Raw genomic sequence first — 18505 nt, 5'->3', positions numbered from 1 at the left:
ATTATCTCAGATAAAGTATCATTCTGACTAAAGCAGTTTTGTTTGAGAGTTGGCATTGTAACTGTTTTGTGGCAGCCTCTGACAGTGACCAAACACAATACCCTCATCTTCAGAAAAAACAGATGCTCAGCCCAGGATATTGGTTTTTCAACAAATCAGCAGCGGAGAATGCCAGTGGAAGTATAAAGTGATGCTATTTGTGCATGCCTTCTCTGCTCCTATATGTAGCCGCAATCAATTTGCTGTAATCTGATGCCACGATGTTCTTTATATCAACAACGGCATGCTTATACACTGCCTTTAACATGAAAAACATCCCAAAGCACTTTGTAGGAGCATTATATGACAAAATATGGCACGGAGCCAGGAAAGGAGATTTTAGATAAGCTGACCAATTGTTTGATTAAAGAGGCTTTAAGGAGCGTCCTCAAGGAGGTGGGGAGAAGGGAAGGAATTCCGGAGGTTAGATCCTAGGAAACTGAAGGCGCAGACACCAATAGTGAAACAATTGAAATTAGGGATGCTCAAGAGGTCCAAATTAGAGGGTACAGATATCTGGGTTGTCGTGTTGGAGGCGATTGCAAAGATAGGGAGGGTGGGGTGAGGCCGTGGAAAGAGTTGAACACAAGGACAAGAATTTTAGAATCAAAATGTTGCTTGACTGGGAGCCAGTGTAGGTCAGCAAGCAAAATGTTGGTACGGGAACATGACTTTGTGAGAGTTAAGGCGCAGGCAGCAGAGTTTTGGATGATGTCAAGTTTATGGAGGGTGAAATGTGGGAGAACACCATGAGGTTATTAGAATTGTCAAGTCTGGAGGTAACAATATTATGAATGTGGATTTCACAGGAGATGAGTGAGACAGTGGTGAAGTTACTAATGTGGAAATAGATGGTTTTGGAGTTGATGCGAATATGTGGTCAGAATCTCATCTCAGAACCAAATATGTCAATAAGGTCGAAGACACTAAGCCTAGTAGCAGTATTCTGACCTCAACTGCTTTAGATTGTGAACTGCTAAAGTCACAGATTCACTTTATATAAACCTGAGACCCAGAGTCTGGTAATAAGATCTGTGCTTTATATGCTCTGTCTGAGGCCAGAACTCTCCATTCACCTGACGAAGAGGCAGTCCCCTCGAAAGCTTGTGAGTATATTATCAAATAAATAGGTTGGACTAAAACCTGGTGTTGTCAGACTTTTTACTGTGTTTACGCCAGTCCAACGCCGGCATACCCACATCATGAATAAGATTGGAGACAAACTGCCGAGATTTAGCACTGGTTGAGAAAGTTCAGCGATAACACTGGTTTCCTCCCTGCACAGTAAGAAGTCTCACAACACCAGGTTAAAGCCTGACAGTTTATTTGGCAGCACCAGCTTTAGGAGTCTCAAGCGTCTTCATCGGGTGAGGACTCGTTTTCACAAACAGGGCATATATAGACACAAACTCAATTTACAAGAAAATGGTTGGAATTTGAGTCTTTACAGGTAATCAAGTCTTAAAGGTACAGACACTGTAGGTGGAGAGAGGGCCAAGCACTTGTTAAAGAGATGTGTATTATCTCCTGCCAGGACAATTAGTGAGATTTTGCAAGCCCTTTTGCAGGCAAGTCGTAGGGGTTACAGGTAGTGTGGCATGAACCCAGTTGAGGCCAACCTCATGTGTGCAGAACTTGGCTATCAGTTTCTGCTCAGTGATTCTGCATTGTCATGTGTCGTGAAGGCCGCCTTGGAGAACGCTTACCCGAAGATCGGAGGCTGAATGCCCATGACTGCTGAAGTGTTCCCCGACTAGAAGGGAACATTCCTGCCTGGTGATTGTCGAGCGCTGTTCATTCATTCATTGTGGTAGCGCCTGCATGGTCTCCGCAATGTACCATGCCTCGGGACATCCTTTTCTGCAGCATTTCGGGGGGACAATGTTGACCGAGTCGCAAGAATCACCCTGGAATCATCTTGTAATTTTTTTCTGTGTGCTGTCTAAAGCTTTCTTATCTTTTCTAAAGAATTGAACACAATAATTTGGTTAAAGCCCAGCCAGTGTTTTAAGATTTTTTATAACTTTCTAGCATTATTTATAAGGTTTTGGATCCTATATCCATTAATAATTGCTTTCTTATTCTGTTCAGCCACCTGCAACAATTTGTGCACATACATCCCCAGGTCTCTCTGCTCCTGCACCTCTTAGTATTGTATCCTTTATATTGCCTCTCTCATGCTTCCTACAAATATATGTTACTTTACACTTCTCTGCACTGAAATTTTATCTGCAGCCTGTCCATTTCCAGCATCCTGTCTACGATCCCTTAAAGTCTATCATTATCCTATTGAGAGTTCATAATATTTCCAAGTTTTGTGTTGTCTGCGAATTTTGAAATGATGCCGTGCAAACCCAAGCATAGATAACTAATACATAAATATTAATTTGGTAGTAAAGAGGTTGAATTTTGCTGAAAAAAAGACATGCTATCAAAGCTTTTCATCCTGCAGTCATCAGGACAGGTTCGTAAGAATGCCAAATCTAAAGGAAACAATTTCTATTACATGAGAAGAGAGTGCTGATTGATTGGCAAGCAGAATCTGATTGGCAGAGGCATTGCTGTGGAGAATGCCCCAGGTAGGTGGAGAGGGAAACAACAAGAGGGAAAAATAAACTTCATCCTCATGTCCTTCTGAAGACAAAGTCCCATCTTCACACTGAGGATATCTCCCATTGTGATCTGTGACACTGCCACCATGCTAAATGGAATAGAGTTTGTAGAGATGTAGCAGCTCAAGACTGGGCATCCAGGAGGCACTGTGGGCCATCAGCAGCAGCAGCAGAATTGTACTCAACCACAATCTATAACCTCATGGCCTGGCATATCCCCCATTCTACCATTACCACCAACCCAGGGGTTCAACCCAGGTTCAGTGAAGAATGCAGGAGGGCATGCCAGGAGCAGCATCAGACACACCTGAAAATGAGGTATCAACCTGGTGAAGAAACAACACAGGACTATTTGAGTGCCAAACAGCATAGCAGCAAGTAATAGAGCTAAGCGATTCTACAGCCAATGGATCAGATCTAAGCTCTGTAATCCTGCCACATCCAGCTGTAAATAGTGGTGGACAATTAAACAACTCACTGGAGGAGGAGGCTCCACAAATATTCCCATCCTCTGGAAATGCTCAGCATGATGTGGAGATGCCGGCGTTGGACTGGGGTAAACACAGTAAGAAGTCTGACAACACCAGGTTTAAGTCCAACCGATTTATTTGATAGTAAACTCACAAGCTTTTGAGGTTCCCCTCTTCGTTAGGTGAATGCCTGGCTTAAACCTGGTGTTGTCAGACTTCTTCCTATGCTCAGCATCACAGATGCCAGCCCTCAGCCAACTGAATTCACTCTATATGATAAATGGCTGCAGGCCATGGGTGCTGACAATATTCTGCCAATAGATTTGTGCTCAAGAACTTGCTGTGGCCCTAATCAAGCTGTTCCAGTACAATTACAACACTGGCACCCCAGCAATATGGACAAGTGCCCAGGTATGTCCTGTACATAAGAATCAGGACAAATCCAACCCAGCTATTTACTGCCCTATCAGCCTATTCTCGATCATCAGTAAAGTGATGGAAGGGATCATCAACAGTGCTATCAAGCAGCACCTGCTCAGTAATAACCTGCTCACTGATGCTCAGCTTAATTTTTGGCAGGGTCACCCAGCGCGTGACCTCATTACAGCCTTGGTTCAAACATGGACATAAGAGCTGAATTCTAGGGGTGAGCTGAGAGTGACAGTCCTTGACATCAATGCTGCATTTGTCTGAGTGTGACACCAAAGAACCCTAGCAAAACTAGGAGTCAGTGGGAATTGGGGAAAACTCTCCACTTTTTGGAGTCACATCCAGCATGAAGGAAGATGGTTGTGGCGATCATCTCAGCTTCAGGATATTATTCCTCAGGATAGTGTCCTAGGCCTAACCATCATTAGGTCATAGGTCAGAAGTGAGGATGTTCGCTGATAATGTCTGCACTATGTTCAGCACATTCACGACTTTTCAGAAACTGAAGCGGTTCAATATCCAGGTCAATATCCAGGCTTGGGCTAACATTCATGCTATACAAGTGCCAGGCAATAACTATCTCCAACAAATGTGAGTTAAACCATCATCCCATGACATTCAATGGCACCACTATCGCTGAATCCATCATGATCAATAGCCTGGAGGTTACTGTTGACCATCACTGAACTAGACTAACCATATACTGTGGCTACGAGAGTAGGTCAGAGGTCAGGAATTCTGCAACAAATTCCTCAGCAAGCATGTCCAAAATCTACAAAGCATAAGTCAGGAGTGTGATGGAATTCTTTCCACTTGCCTGGAGTGTTATTCAAGTGTTCAAATAATACTCGAGAAGTTTGACACCATCCTCGACGAAGCAGCCCACTTGATTGGCACCCCATCCACAAACATTCACTCCCTCTACCATCAACACACAGTGGCAGTGGTGTCTACCATCTATAAGATGGCCTGCAGGAACTTACCAAGGCTCTTTATATAGCACCTTGCAAATCCTCACCCTTTATTATTTAGGACAAGGGCAACAGGTAGCTGAGAACACCAGCAGGTGATTAATCTGCCATTCCATGCAGTGATGTTTATGTTCTTTCACAAGTGCAGAATGGGTTTGTACTGAGAGCCCAGAGGGAGAGGCTCACTTCACAGGAATCTTGGCCTGGCCTGAAACTATTTAGCAAGGACCATTCTTGCTGGGATAGCTCAAAGCCTGTCTTCGACAGATGGGATTTGTTAGTGATTTCCTTCATCCAAAGGGTGTCTGCTGGTAAATCTTGCTCAGGAAGATTTCTTCACATCGGGCACCAAGATGGAGGGCAGGCAGGTGATCATGGAGTGGGTAACTGAGGCGCAGCACAGATAGTTTCAACCAACTTGTGGGTTTTTGCCAGTCGGCCGATGTGTGGCAGAATGATGTTTGCAAGGACAGGAAGCCAAGCTGGGGGTGTTGAGTGGAGAGTTCCTGTTATAATGGTTGTATTTAGTTAGAGTCAATAAGATGTGTATGTGCTGACCTTTGCCAGACAGATGCACAGTTCCTGGCTGCGGAACATGATGGAGCAAAAGCTAAGGTCTGAAGTGTTGAATCAGCAGCAACTAAGACTGACCCAGCAAATTTGGTTAGTAGGTTTTTTTCTTGTTTTGACCTTTGTTGCTGTTTTCTTTCAATGTTCCTGGAAGGACAGAGTCCTATCCAGAGTCACTCCATGCATATTGGGTTGGGATCTTGCTTTATTCTCTGACCATTCATATAGATTCCTTTTTGGTATTGTGGAAGTGGAATATATGGGATATGGTTTTAGAGGAACTTAACATGAGACACCATGTCCTGCAGTGACCTGTCAACTTTGTAATGTCTTTGTTAAGGATCTGGTCCAGCGTGCCCAAAGGATAGAGCTTGGGCAACACAACAGATGTCAGCAACATGGATGAACTTGAATGTGGTGTTTATCAAGGTCATTTGTACATTAATTATGCAGGGTTGGGATTAACACTGGGCCCTGTGGTAGACTGTTGAACTGTCTTTTCATGCACTTCTCCCGAGCAGAAGATGGACTCTGAATCTTCTGGTGCAAAGGAATGCTGCAACAACTGTCCAGTCCCAGGCTGGAAACATTCTAGACAGCTTTAGGAGTGCGCCATATTCTTCTGCAAAGTCTAGTAGCATTATGCCTGTCTTCAGATTCTTTTGGCAGCCATTTTCAATATGAGTGCCAGAACTTGGCCACATGATGAATCTCTCATCAGCTTGGTCAATATTTAGGATGGCCTCCACTTCTGGAGATATGGGTTGCAAGATAAGATGCTCAAAGATCTTAAAGCACACAAGTGATGAAATCTGTCAATAGTTGGCTGCCAATGTATGATCTATTCCAGGGTCTGTAATGACAATGATTTTAGCTAAATACCACACTTTCAAGAGTGAGTTTGCGCTGATGATTTTTGTGTGGAATTGAGTCAACCAGACACTAGCATGGGGCCAAGTTCTTTTTCAAGAATTCTGATGCAATATTGTTGTATATCCTGCTGCTTCACCACATTTCAGGTCCCTTACTGCTTTCGCCAGTTCTGTGAAGTTGAAGAGATCAGGACCACTATTTTCTGCATGTTGCTGGTGTTTTTCAGTTCATAATAGAATCTTAGAATCCCTACAGTGCAGAAGGAGACCATTTGGCCTATCAAGTCTGCATGGACCACAATTCCCCACATATTTACCCTGCTGGTCTCCCTGACACTAAGGTCAATTTAGCACAGCCAATCAACCTAACATCTTTTGGACTGTTGGAGGAAACTGGAGCACCCAGAGAAACCGATGCAGTCACGGGGAGAATGTGCAAACCCCACAGACAGGGACTCGAGACGCGATTGAACCTGGTCCCTGGCGCTATGAGGCAGCAGTGCTAACCACTGTGCCACTCACTGTGCATTTTTATTTTCCATCTGTCTCTTTGATACATGGAGCTGATGACTGCTGACTTGGTTTGGAATTTGGCTTGCGGGCAGGATCAACGGCTTCCCCAGGGTTGCTGGGAGTATTGACAGAAGTGCAAAACTGACCCTGTTCCGTAGCGTTTGACTACTCCAGTGAGAAACTCGAGCCTCCGCTGCTACTGTGGAAAGTGAACCTTCAGCTGTAAACAAAATCTAGACAATCTGAAGAATTATTTTCTGATTTTATAATTGGCCACGTCCTAGATCTGATCCTCTACAGAATGTCATTTTTTTGTTGCATTGAGGGGGAAGGGAAGTGCTATTTTTGTATTACTGGGTAATTGTATGCATTTATACATTTTAAATCTTTTGTTAATAATTTCCACATCTTTTCCCAAATATGTTTTAGCAATAAGACTAACTCTCATAACTTAAGGAGTCTGGCTGCCCACAAGGAGATTAGTCAGGTGATCAAAAGTTTGGTCAAAGAGATGGGTTTTAAGAAGAGCTTTAGTAGCAGAGAGCAAGGTAGAGTGTTCCTGTTCCAGAGCGAATTGAGGATATTCAAGAGACCAAAATTAAAGGAGTGCAGATATTTTGGAGAGTTGTGGGCTGGAAAAGATGCATGTAGGAGTAAGGATTTGGAGTGATGAAGATTTAAAAAAATCAAGGTGCTAGACCAGGAGCCAATGCGGAGTGAGTCAGCGAACACAGGGGCAATGGGGAACAAGACTTAACAAGAGCTGCAGAGCTTTGGATGACTTCAAGATTACAGTGGGTCGAATCTGGAAGGGCAGCCACGAGAGCATTGGAATTGTTGAATCTAGAAATAACAAAGGTATAAATGAGGATTTCAGCAGCAGATGAATTAAGGACAAAGTCAGACAAGCTTATGTAGGTGAAAACAGGCAGTCTTACTGATGGCACGATTTATTTCTATATTCTTACAATGAAAAGTTTGTCTTCAACAGTATCTTCCTTCTAAACACTACTAATGATTTCAAGTTGATGTCCCTGGTTACTGCTAATGAAATAGGTTCCCCCTATCCACTCGATCCCTTCAATTTTATACACTTCAACTAAATCCCGTCTTTTAATTCCTTTATACGACGTGGGTGTCATTGCCTATATCTAATTGCCGTTAAACATGGTGGTGTACCAACTTGAATCACTGTTGCCTGTGTAGGTACTCCTATTGTACCAGTAGAATTCCAAGATTTTTGACCCAGTGATGAAGGAACTACAATATATTTCCAAGTCAGAATCATACACGATTTGGTGGGAAACTTGTAGGTGATCCCGTGCATCTGCTGACCTTATTCTTCTACACGTTAGAGGTTGTGGGTTTAGGAGGTGGTGTTGAAGAAACCTTGCCAAATTACTGCAGTGCAACTTGGTATACACTGCAACCAGTGATGGATGAATATTTATGATAGTGACCACAGTGTCAATCAAGCATTCTGAATGCTTTTGAATTTTTCGTTAGAGCCGCACCTATCCATGCAAGTTAAGAGTATTCCATCAAATACCTGACTTGAGCCTTGTAGATGATGGAAAAACTGGGGAGTCAGGTGAAGAGTCAATTACTGGAGAATACTCCACATCTGAGTTGCTCTTAGCGGCCACAATATTTGTATGGCTGGTCCAGTTCCATTTCTGGTCAATGGTAACTTCCAGATATTGATTGTGGGAGACTCAATGATGTTAATTCCATTAATAAAAGATTTCATAGAAATCATAGAAATCCTACAGTGCAGAAAAAGGCCATTCGGTCCATCGAGTCTGCACTGACCACAATCCCAACCGGGCCCTACCCCCAAATCCCTACACATTTTACCCGCTAATCCCTCTAACCTACACATCTCAGGACACTAAGGGGAGATTTAAGCACGGCCAATCAACCTAACCCACACATCTTTGGACTGTGGGAGAAAACTGGAGCATGCGGAGGAAACCCACTCAGACATGAGGAGAATGTGCAAACTCCACACACTGACCCGAGCTGGGAATCGAACCCAGGTCCTGGAGTATACTCTCGTTTCTCTTGATCCTATAAATATTTTAGTGTCACAAGTAGGCTTGCAAATGAAGCTGTGAAGCAGCAGTACTAACCACTATGCTACCACGCCACCCATTTAGCCATCACTCCTTGACATTCAGAGATAGTTATTACCTGGGAGACGTGTGGAATAAATATTACTTGTTTATTATTAGTCTAAGCCCGAATGTTGTCCAGATCTGACTACAATCTGCTAAGTACTGCTTCATTATGAGTAGCTGTGAATGGAAATGAAAACTGGGTCAGTGAACATTTTCATTTCTACCCTAATGATTGAGGGAATGTCCTTTATGAAGCAGCTGAAGATGGTTAGGACTAGGACATTGTCCTTAAGTACTCCTGCAGCAATGCCCTGGGGATGAGATGATTGACCTCCAACAATCAGCCTTTTTTGTGCTAGGTACAACTCTGGTCAATGGAGAGTTTCCCCTCTGATTCCTATTGGAACAGGGCTCCTTGGTGTCTGTCACACTCCATCAAATTTTGTCTTGTCAGAGTATTCATCACCACCTTAAGTCTGGAATTCAGCTTCATTGTCCATGTTTGGACCCAAGATATAACGATGTCTGGAGCTGGGTGGGTCCTGCAGAATTCAGAGCATCGCTGAGCAGGTTATTAATGGATACATGGCATTTAATAACATTGTCCACAATGCCTGATGGGGCAGTAATGAGCTGGAGTAGATCGTTGTCAAGACAAGCCATTTTTCACTTTGTCAGAAAGGTACCAGTGATGAAGCTGTATTGGAAAAACTTGGCTCGCTCTTCCCTCAGCCTCCTATATTCCAAAAAAAATCCTCAGCTTCTCCAATCTTTCCTTTCAGGTAAAATTCTTTAGTCCTGGCAAAATCCTTGCAAATCTCCTTGGAAGGTGATCCGATTTTCCTGTATTACAGTAACTGGAGTACGCCACACATTAGCTGTGTCTAGCCGTGATCAGTTAGAATCTAACTGAAAGCAAATGTAAATATGGCTATAAGACGAGAACAGACCTGGTCTTAACTGTGATGGCCACATTATAAATAACCTGCCTCCACTTACTAAGGTTCACATTTGAAGTCTAGTCACTTATGTTCTGGTAGGGTGACTGGTGCTTTTTATCAGCTTCTAGACCAGAAGTCAGCTGAACTTAGAACAGGAAGTAAATTGACATTTTTTACAAATAGATAATCCATCCACTCAGAATCAAACATCTTCACATTTTGCAACTAGCAAATCTCACTATATGTGAAGGGAAGACCATAATTCCTTCATGAACTTTATCAAGGAAGTGTAGAACCAGTGCTTATAACCAGTGACTGGGAATTTGATCAAGTTAAAGCTAAGATCATGTTTTGAAATTTAAGTGTTTTCTCTTCATAAGAACGAATGCACCACAAATTGTCAAAAATTGAGAAAAAAATCAAATGGATTAATACTAATTTATTACAACTATACAATTAAATGTACACATTCATTCACTGCAATTAAATACAACATCTTGAACAACTTTTGCTCATCTGGTGCTTAACTTTATGATGTGCCAGTTTTTAATTGGTACAGATGCACCTGGCTGCCATTTTGTGAATTGTTGTAGACATTTTGTGTAGTATGCTAATTATATCATAGGCTAATCCCAATAATGCCAGCAGACACCGTGACCAGCACTTTGTAATGGAAATGGCAATTTTTTTTGTGAAGGCTCAAGACTTTCAAATTTCCCTGAAACATTTTGTAAATGTAGCTCAGCAGGCTTAAGGAGCAAGTAGTGAATTTTAGAGAGCAGAAGGGTCACTGGTTGATCTCAGCTAGACTGTAACAATTGTCAACAAGGGCCCCCAGAGTAGGGAGGAGAAATTGGCCTGAGTTTGATTTCCTAATAACTATCTCTATTGGAAGTGTGCAACAGAGACAGTTTGCTCAAGTCAGCAATGTAAGTCTCCATTAAGTAACCAGAGTGCTCTGAAGAGGTTACTGTGAAAAGAGCTTTATAGATACTGGTTTATCTAAAATGCACCAAACTTTGTGTGGCAAACCAGTGGAGTTTTGTTTCTTATAATTCAAGAAAATAATGAAAATAATCACTGATCCTAAACTAGCAGTCTTTAGGTGCATTACAACATAGAAAGCCCTTCAAAAGTACTGAATTGAATATACTTTGGCACTTAGTGAAAAATATTTTCTGGACTGGTAGCTTGGAGGTTTTAGCAAAGAGAGTAGAAATAGGGCAAGAGTTCAGCACAGCAAACAGGAAGATGTAAAAGAAAGTGGGAAATTCTAGTCGGAACATTTACAGCAATTATCTCAATATAAAATACAAAACTAACAAAAGATTAGGCAGGAGGAATGCTGTTTAGAGTCACCAGATGGATTGCCAGAAGGCAAGCAACTTTTGGGTTGAACCCAGGTTTTAGGACTGAAAGGACATTGCTGACTCATACTAGCCAGTTCCCTTTTCATTCCTATCCTGTGGAATATCACACCCCCAGCTATACTGAATGCTTCAATTCCACATACACACAGTCTGTGCCAGCTATTTGAAAAATTAGTCTCACTTCCCCAAAGTCTGGCAAATTGCTCTTTTTCAAGTGTATATCCAAATCCCTTCTGAAATCTACTAATGCATCTACTTCCATGGCGTTTTCCACACAGTGCATTTCAGATTACCTTAATTGGCTGTGTAATGTTTCATGTTGCTTCATATTCTTTTGCCAATCATCTGTGTCCTCTGCTTACTAACCGTTCTACCACTGCAGTTTCTCACTTATTCTGTCATGATCTTGAACACATCCAGCAAATTTCCTCTCAACTGTCTCTGCTCCCAAGGAGAACAATTCCAACTTCTCCAGTCTCTCCACATAACTGCAGTTCTTCATCCTGACAGCACTTTAGTAATCCTCCTCTGCACTCACTTCAAGTTCTTGACATTCTTCCTAAATTTTGGTGCACAGAATTGAACACAATGTTCCAGCTGAGGCCTGACCAATGATTTACAAAGATTTAGGGGTAACATTTTATCTTGTGTTTCTATTAATAAAGCCAAGGAACCGATATGCTTTTTATATTTAAAACTTCAATTAATCCTGTTGCCCTCAGATTTGTGTAGACTCCCAATTTTCCCACCCCCATTCTTCCTTCTCCCACCAATATAATCCTGCAAACACAAGAGTTGATCCACAACCATTGCATATTAATAAAGTAAAATAAATGTTCTCCTACCTAAATTGCCTCCTGTTTCCTCCATGGTCCATAGATCAGACAAGTGCCTGGTCCAGGCCACGTGAAATATGTGTTTAGAATATTTTGCTCAGAGTGCACATCATCATCTGAATCCCGCTTTATTCACACTCAAATTTTAATACATAACAGAACCTGATACCTCACCATGCAGATAAAAGCAAGAGACATTTCACTTTGACATTTTTTTTTATTAACACCAACTGTATTTTAAAACAAAAAGCACAACGAGTATTTCAGGGAAGCAGTTTGACAATTAGTTCGATGACCTTCTCCAAGTGAACTGAAGCCACACTAAACGTCGGATTTGTGTTAAAATGAGGTACAGCCTGTTCCTCTGAATGCTTTATTTATTTGTAGGGTTAGTACATCACGGCTCTTTCACTCTCAAGTTAATTCTACCATTTACATAGGCATTTCCCCTTCCCTCCCATCCCCAATTACATGCCAGTTTGTACCAGTTTTAAGGCTTTCAAAATGGTTATACATAAGCACAGGAATCAGGACTTACTTTTCTTGCTATTCTCAAGCAGTGTTCCCAGGTTAGGGGGCTTTATTTCATCAGTTTTTTTTCAAGTATTAAAGTTATATATTTTCTTTAAAACAATTTATTTCTGTGCTAAATTGCAATTTAACAGTGAAAATGGCCCCGGGTATACACACCAGAAATTCATGCATCCTATTCTCAAAGGTCCCTAACCCATTTTGTTTTAAATGAAAGCTCTAATACATTGTTTTTATTTATATATCCTATTTTTATTCGATGTGGCTGTTACTGAGATGTTTCTTCCTCTTTATGAAGGACATCAACGGTTAAACTGAGGCCTAGAAATAATTAAATAAGAATTAACTCGCCTTGGCCAGAGAGGAGGGAAGGAATTACATTACCACAATATAACCAGCAGTCTTGCTTCAGTGTTCTAAGTTGTCACCAATCCAATGTCATAATAAGATTGTGCCATGCCATGCCACTGTTTGCACACACAAGTCATTCCAAACAACACATTTCATATGAAGTGCCAGTAGCTTCTCTGTTCTCTCTTTTTAAAATGAGGTATAAACTACATTCATTTTCAACCATTGTTAATAGGTGACAGGTTCTGGCCGTGAAATATACTTTCAAGCTCTCCTCCCCGTGGCAAGGCAGTGGGGTGATGGCGGCTCAGGAGTTTTTCGATCACACTGTGGGCTGCAGCCCTCTGCGCTGCTGAAAGTACAGCTGGATAGCTTCTGCATCGCGTTTTAGCCAGGCTCCATTCAGCAGGACATTCTCACACGACTGTTGGATCGTTCTTTCTGCAGCTGGTGCAGGATGAGTCTCAAAAAAGCTCTGCAATTGAAGAAAGAAGATGGTTAAAGCCTCTCGACCATTGACTCTGTCTACACTTCCCGCTGCATCAGCAAATCAATCAGCATAATTAAGGACCCCACACACCCTAGACATGCTCTCTTCCACCACCTTCTGTCAGGAAAAAGGTACAAAAATCTGAGGTCACGTACCAACCGACTCAAGAACAGCTTCTTCCCTGTTGCTGTCAGACTTTTGAATGGACGTAACTTGCATTAAGTTGATTTTTCTCTACACCCTATCCATGACTGTAACACTACATTCTGCACTCTCTCGTTTCCTTCTCTATGAATGTTTTGTCTGTATAGCGTGCAAGAAACAATATTTTTTACTATACGTTAATACATAGGACAATAAGAAATCAAAAAGGTTTTCACTGGTGAAGAATTAAAGACGTTGCCAGATCAGGGCTGAGACTAACACCTCATCGTTGACAAAATGTGGACAGGGCAGCCAGTATTTTAGAAGATCTATGCTTTCCTCTCTTCTCAAACAGCTTCAGGTACACCATGATATTTTTGAAATGCAGTGACTTATGTTTTGCAAATGTTCGTATAGCAGAAACCAAAAGAGAAATGTTGGAAAATCCCAGCAGGTCTGGCAGCATCTATAAGGCAGAAGAGCTGATGTTTCGAGTCCAGATGACTCTATCAATGTTGTCAATGAATGCTCAGCAAGATCCCTCCAGCAGCATGAGGCTGGATTTGGAAATGACAGAAATCTTTGGATGGAAAATCTGATGAGGTCTCAACCAGCTGCCTCCATTTCCTTGCCTGAATTCCCTGCATTTGCTGCAACCAGGCCATCCAATAAACCCAATATTATCAGGAAAATCTATCCCATCATGTCTTAGCAGTGTGTGCTTCTGTTGTTTTACATTAGGTCATAGTCCACAGGCAAAGCAAGTAGAGAACGTACACCCACCCAGCAGTATTGGCCTGGAAGTCATTGATCTGCTTTCTGATCCATCACATAGCCAAATGTGAGATAGAAGAGCCATCAATCTCCAGTTCCCACCGACAGGGCAGACCCATTACAGCCTAGGTTCAAATATGGACAACACAGCACTCCAGAGGTGGGAGTGAGAGTGACAGTCAAATGCTGCCTTGATGTCAATGACAGAGTGTGACACGAAGGAACCCTAGCAAAACTGGTAATCAGGGGAAAATTCTCTGCTGATTGGTATCAAACCTGGCATAAAGGAAGATGATTGTAGTTGTTGGAGGTCAATCATCTCAGCTATTACTGCAGGAGTCTTCAGGGTAGCGCCCAAGGCCCAACCAACTTCAGCTGCTTCATCAACAACCTGCCTTTCATCATAAGGTCAGAAATAGGGACCTTCACTGATGATTGTATAATGTTCATCACCATTCGTGACTCCTCAGAAATTGATGCAACAAGAATTTCCAAATGCAACAAGACCTGGACAATATCCAGGCTTGGTGACAAATGACAAGTAACATTCATGCCACACAAGTGCCAAGCAATGACCATTTCCAACAGGAGAATCTAGCCATCGTCCCATGATATTCAATAGTATTAGCATTGTTCATTCCCCCACTGTCAGCATCCTGAGAATCACCATTCACTAGAAACTGAACTGGACTAGCCATATAAATACCATGGTTACAAAAGGTCAGAGGTAAGGAATCCTACAGTGAATGCTCACTTCAGACTCCTCAAAGTCTGTCCACTATCTACAAGGCACAAGTCAGGAGTGTGATGGAATATTGTCCCTTTGCCTGGATGAATGCAGCTCCAACACTCAAGAAGGTCAACATGATTCAGGACAAGGCAGCTCACTTGATTGGCATCCTGTCCACAAACATTCATTCCCTCCACCACTGACAAACAGTGGCTATGGTGTCTACCATCTACAAGGTACACTCCAGGAACTCATCAACGCTTCAGAGACAACCTGCAACAACTCAAAGGACACGGGCAGCAGACACAGGGGAACACCATCACCTGGAAGCACCTTTCTAAGCCACATACCATCCTGGAAAGATATTGTTCTTTCACCCTGACTGGACCAAAATCCTGGAACTCCTTCCCACAGTATTGTGGGTCTATGGACTGTAGCGGTTTAAGAAGACAGCTCACACCACTTTCTCAAGGGAATTTGGGGAGTCAGCAACATTCATATCCCAAGAATGAATTGCAAAAAAAAATTTAAATTTTTTCTTTCTTAAGTGGTATTAGAAAGGAATGTAGACTTGCCCTCTATTCCACACTGTTCCCATAGTGGGAAGACTGAGATAAAGAACTCAACATTGGCAAATCACAACTAAGGATATTGCTTGCAATAGCGAAAGGAAAATTCCAGCACAACAGTTTCATTTGGTTTCCTCCCACACCCCAAAGATGTGCTCTTAGGCCGACTGGTGTAACAAATTGTCCCTAAATTAGTCTCCCCTCAATCTGGTTTCCAATGTGGAATGCCATAAGCATAGACAAGGATCATGGGTGGAGAGGGGACTCACAATGTTGAAGTGGCGGCACAGGCTCGTTAGGCCGAAGGGCCGGTTTCCCATGCTGTGTTCTTTGTTAATCGAGGATTCCACTGCTCAAAAAAGTGGCTCAATTCTAGTACAGATTAATGAGGGGCGTGGGGGATGCTGGTGGCGTGTGCTGGCAGGGGGGTGGGGGGGTCAGCGGGAGGGGGCGTCAGTGGGATGGGGTGTCAATGGGGGTGTCAGGGTGGGTGGGACAGATGTCAGTGGTGGGGCTCCCCGTCAAAAGAAAGTTCTAGCCTTTCACTTGCAACTTGAAACGTATCAAACGTTGAGCAATGTCCTATTCTCAAAATGTACTTTTACTCTTTGATTTGGGAGAGAACAGGAACCATGTTGTATTCATCATTCAGACAAATGCAATAGTAAAGACAGCGGAAGTGAGATTTAAAATTCATTAATGGAAATCAGATATCTTAGTATATACCATGATGAATTTACACATCCTGTCACTTAATTTATAATATTCATGACCATCTGTCAACAGTGCAGTCAGACTTTCAGTAACTGAAAATTACTCTACAGCTGTGAGAACGAACAGCATCGTCTGTATATCAGAGGCTTGTTCACACTTGATAAATAGCAATAGAAGGGGGTGGTTTTTAAAATGGATCAGTTGCAACTTCCCTTAAATCTCAGTACCAACTCAAGCAGCTCAGTGCCATCCAGAACAAAGCAGCCCGCTCGACTGGCACCCCTCTACCATACACGGACACTCACTCCCTTGACACGCACACACAATAGCAGCCGTGTGGACCATCTACAAATTGCACTGTAGGAACTCATCAAGCCTCCTTAGACAGTTCCTTCCAAACCCATGATCATTACCTTTTCAAAAGTAGACACATGGGAACACTACCAACTGGAAGCTCCCCACCAAGCCACTCACTACCATGACTTGAAAACATATTACCGATGCTGGATCAAAATCCTATAATTTTCTTCCTAACAGCACTGTGGGTGTACTTACACCACATGAACTGCAGTGGTTCAAGAAGGCAACTCACCACCACCTTCTCAAAGGCAATTAGGAAGGGCAATAAATGCTGGCCTAACCAGTGATACCTACACCCGATGAATGAACTAAAAAAATCATTCAACAGCCTTTTAAATATGAAGCTCAGGTGTATAATTCTCTGATGATTGAGCAGAATAATTCACCGAGACATAGGGCTGTGAATTTGATTATATTTGGAAGTGAGTATTTGCAGGGTTACAGGGAAAAGGACTGGGTGTGGGACTAAATCAAACTTTTTCAAAGAGCTGGAAAAGCTTACGAGCATTTCTGTGCTAGTTTATGAAAGGTGAATGAATTTTGAAGTCAGGTTTGTTCATACTCTTGTTACCAACTAAAATTTCTGACGAAGGGTCATCTTGACTCGAAATATTGGCTCTATTCTCTCTCCACAGATGCTGTCAGATCTGGTGAGATTTTATATACGTTTAGTTTTAAAGTTTTGATCCATTTTGCCTGCAGCTTTAAAGAGATGCTGCATTGCTTTGTAGATTTAGGTGAATGAATGTTTCTGTTATGATAAGGAATGCCCATGCAGAGAGAGACAGTCTGAGCACTCCTTGCTTAATTAGAAGATGATCAACTCCAGTAAAGTGGTTTATTCTCACACTTAATGTGTGAGAATTTCACCTTCAAAAGCATCTTCAATTTTTTGTACTTGCCATCCCTGTGTGCCAAATTGCAACTATTTTTTTTTATGCTTTGGATTCACATCCATGAGGAACTGGATAGACACTACCCGAGTTTATTACTCGTGGAAGCCTTGAGGCCGAAACAAATCCAAAACTGTCATACCAGGAACATGTGAGCTCATTTCAAATCCAGAAACCCAAGGAACCGAAGACCAAATTATTACATTTGATGGCGGTTATCCATACACTTCTTGATTGGCCTCAGTTTCCTGTGTTATGTTTCACCACTTTTGGTCAGAAAGGTTGTCACTATAACATCAGTGGGAAGAAGTGTGTGGTGTTTGAGAACATTTTCAATTGGGTTACGTGAACAGTGCTTTGCATAGGATGTCTCTGACTAACAGTTCAATGTACAGACTTTCTTCAAATGCCAGCAATACATACATGGGCATTCCTGGCATGGACAAATTATTTTTAAGTGGTTAAATATTAAGTGGGTACATAAATACAATTTAGAAATGAAATAGGAAACAATGGAAATCTCCTAACACAGCCAACGAAACTGACTGAAGTATCTGGTTCTATTTCCCTTTAATTTTTCTGGACTAGAAGGGCGAACTCACAGTGGTATTCAATTCCAATAACACCGGCCACCCACCATTTGTCAGCCAAGAGACTGCTCTTCAAATTAATGTCAGCAGCTTTTCAACCATGGAGCACAAAGTTTATTGATCAAGTCCACACTCATGCACTGATTCATCATTGTAATGCAGTGTGCTGGTGTGTACTGTAGCTCCAATTTTCTTTATATTCAGGGGCTGAGAGGGTCGCTGGCTGGGCCAGCATTTATTGACATCCCTGATTGGCCTTGGTCTGGTAAACCACTCAGTTCATTTTCAGACGGCATTTAAGAGTCAACCACATTGCATCTGAAGTTGCATGTAGGCCAGGTAAGGATGGCAGGTTTCCTTACTTAAAGTACATTAGTAAGCCTGATGGATTCTTACGAGTCAATAACGGTTTCATAGTCTTCATCAGACCTTTATTTCCAGATTTCTACTGAATTCAAATTTCACCATCTGATGGAATTTGAACCCGGGTCCTCAGAGCATTACCCTGGGTCTCTGGATAACTAGTCCAGTCACAATACCACTACGCCACCACTTCCCCCAAACTTACTGATACAACTTACAGAACACCTTGATTTGTTCAGACATTATGTTTATA

General features: G+C 42.2%; 1 protein-coding gene across 1 annotated transcript in view; it reads right to left on the bottom strand.

Moving 5' to 3' along the window:
- Positions 1-9995: 9995 nt before the first annotated feature.
- npepps (aminopeptidase puromycin sensitive) overlaps positions 9996-18505 on the bottom strand; it is a 217303-nt gene continuing 208793 nt past the window's right edge. The window contains exon 23 of the mRNA XM_080213884.1: positions 9996-13100. Within this exon, the coding sequence (XP_080070010.1) occupies positions 12948-13100 (153 nt within the window). The 3' untranslated portion in view covers positions 9996-12947. The remainder of the gene's footprint in view (positions 13101-18505) is intronic.

Source organism: Carcharhinus amblyrhynchos, chromosome 27 (assembly GCF_965287045.1).
Source record: "Carcharhinus amblyrhynchos chromosome 27, sCarAmb.v2.hapA, whole genome shotgun sequence".
In the NCBI taxonomy this organism is placed as follows: domain Eukaryota; kingdom Metazoa; phylum Chordata; class Chondrichthyes; order Carcharhiniformes; family Carcharhinidae; genus Carcharhinus; species Carcharhinus amblyrhynchos.
Note: the sequence above shows the minus strand (reverse complement) of the source record. Positions and strands in the feature narration are given on the sequence as shown.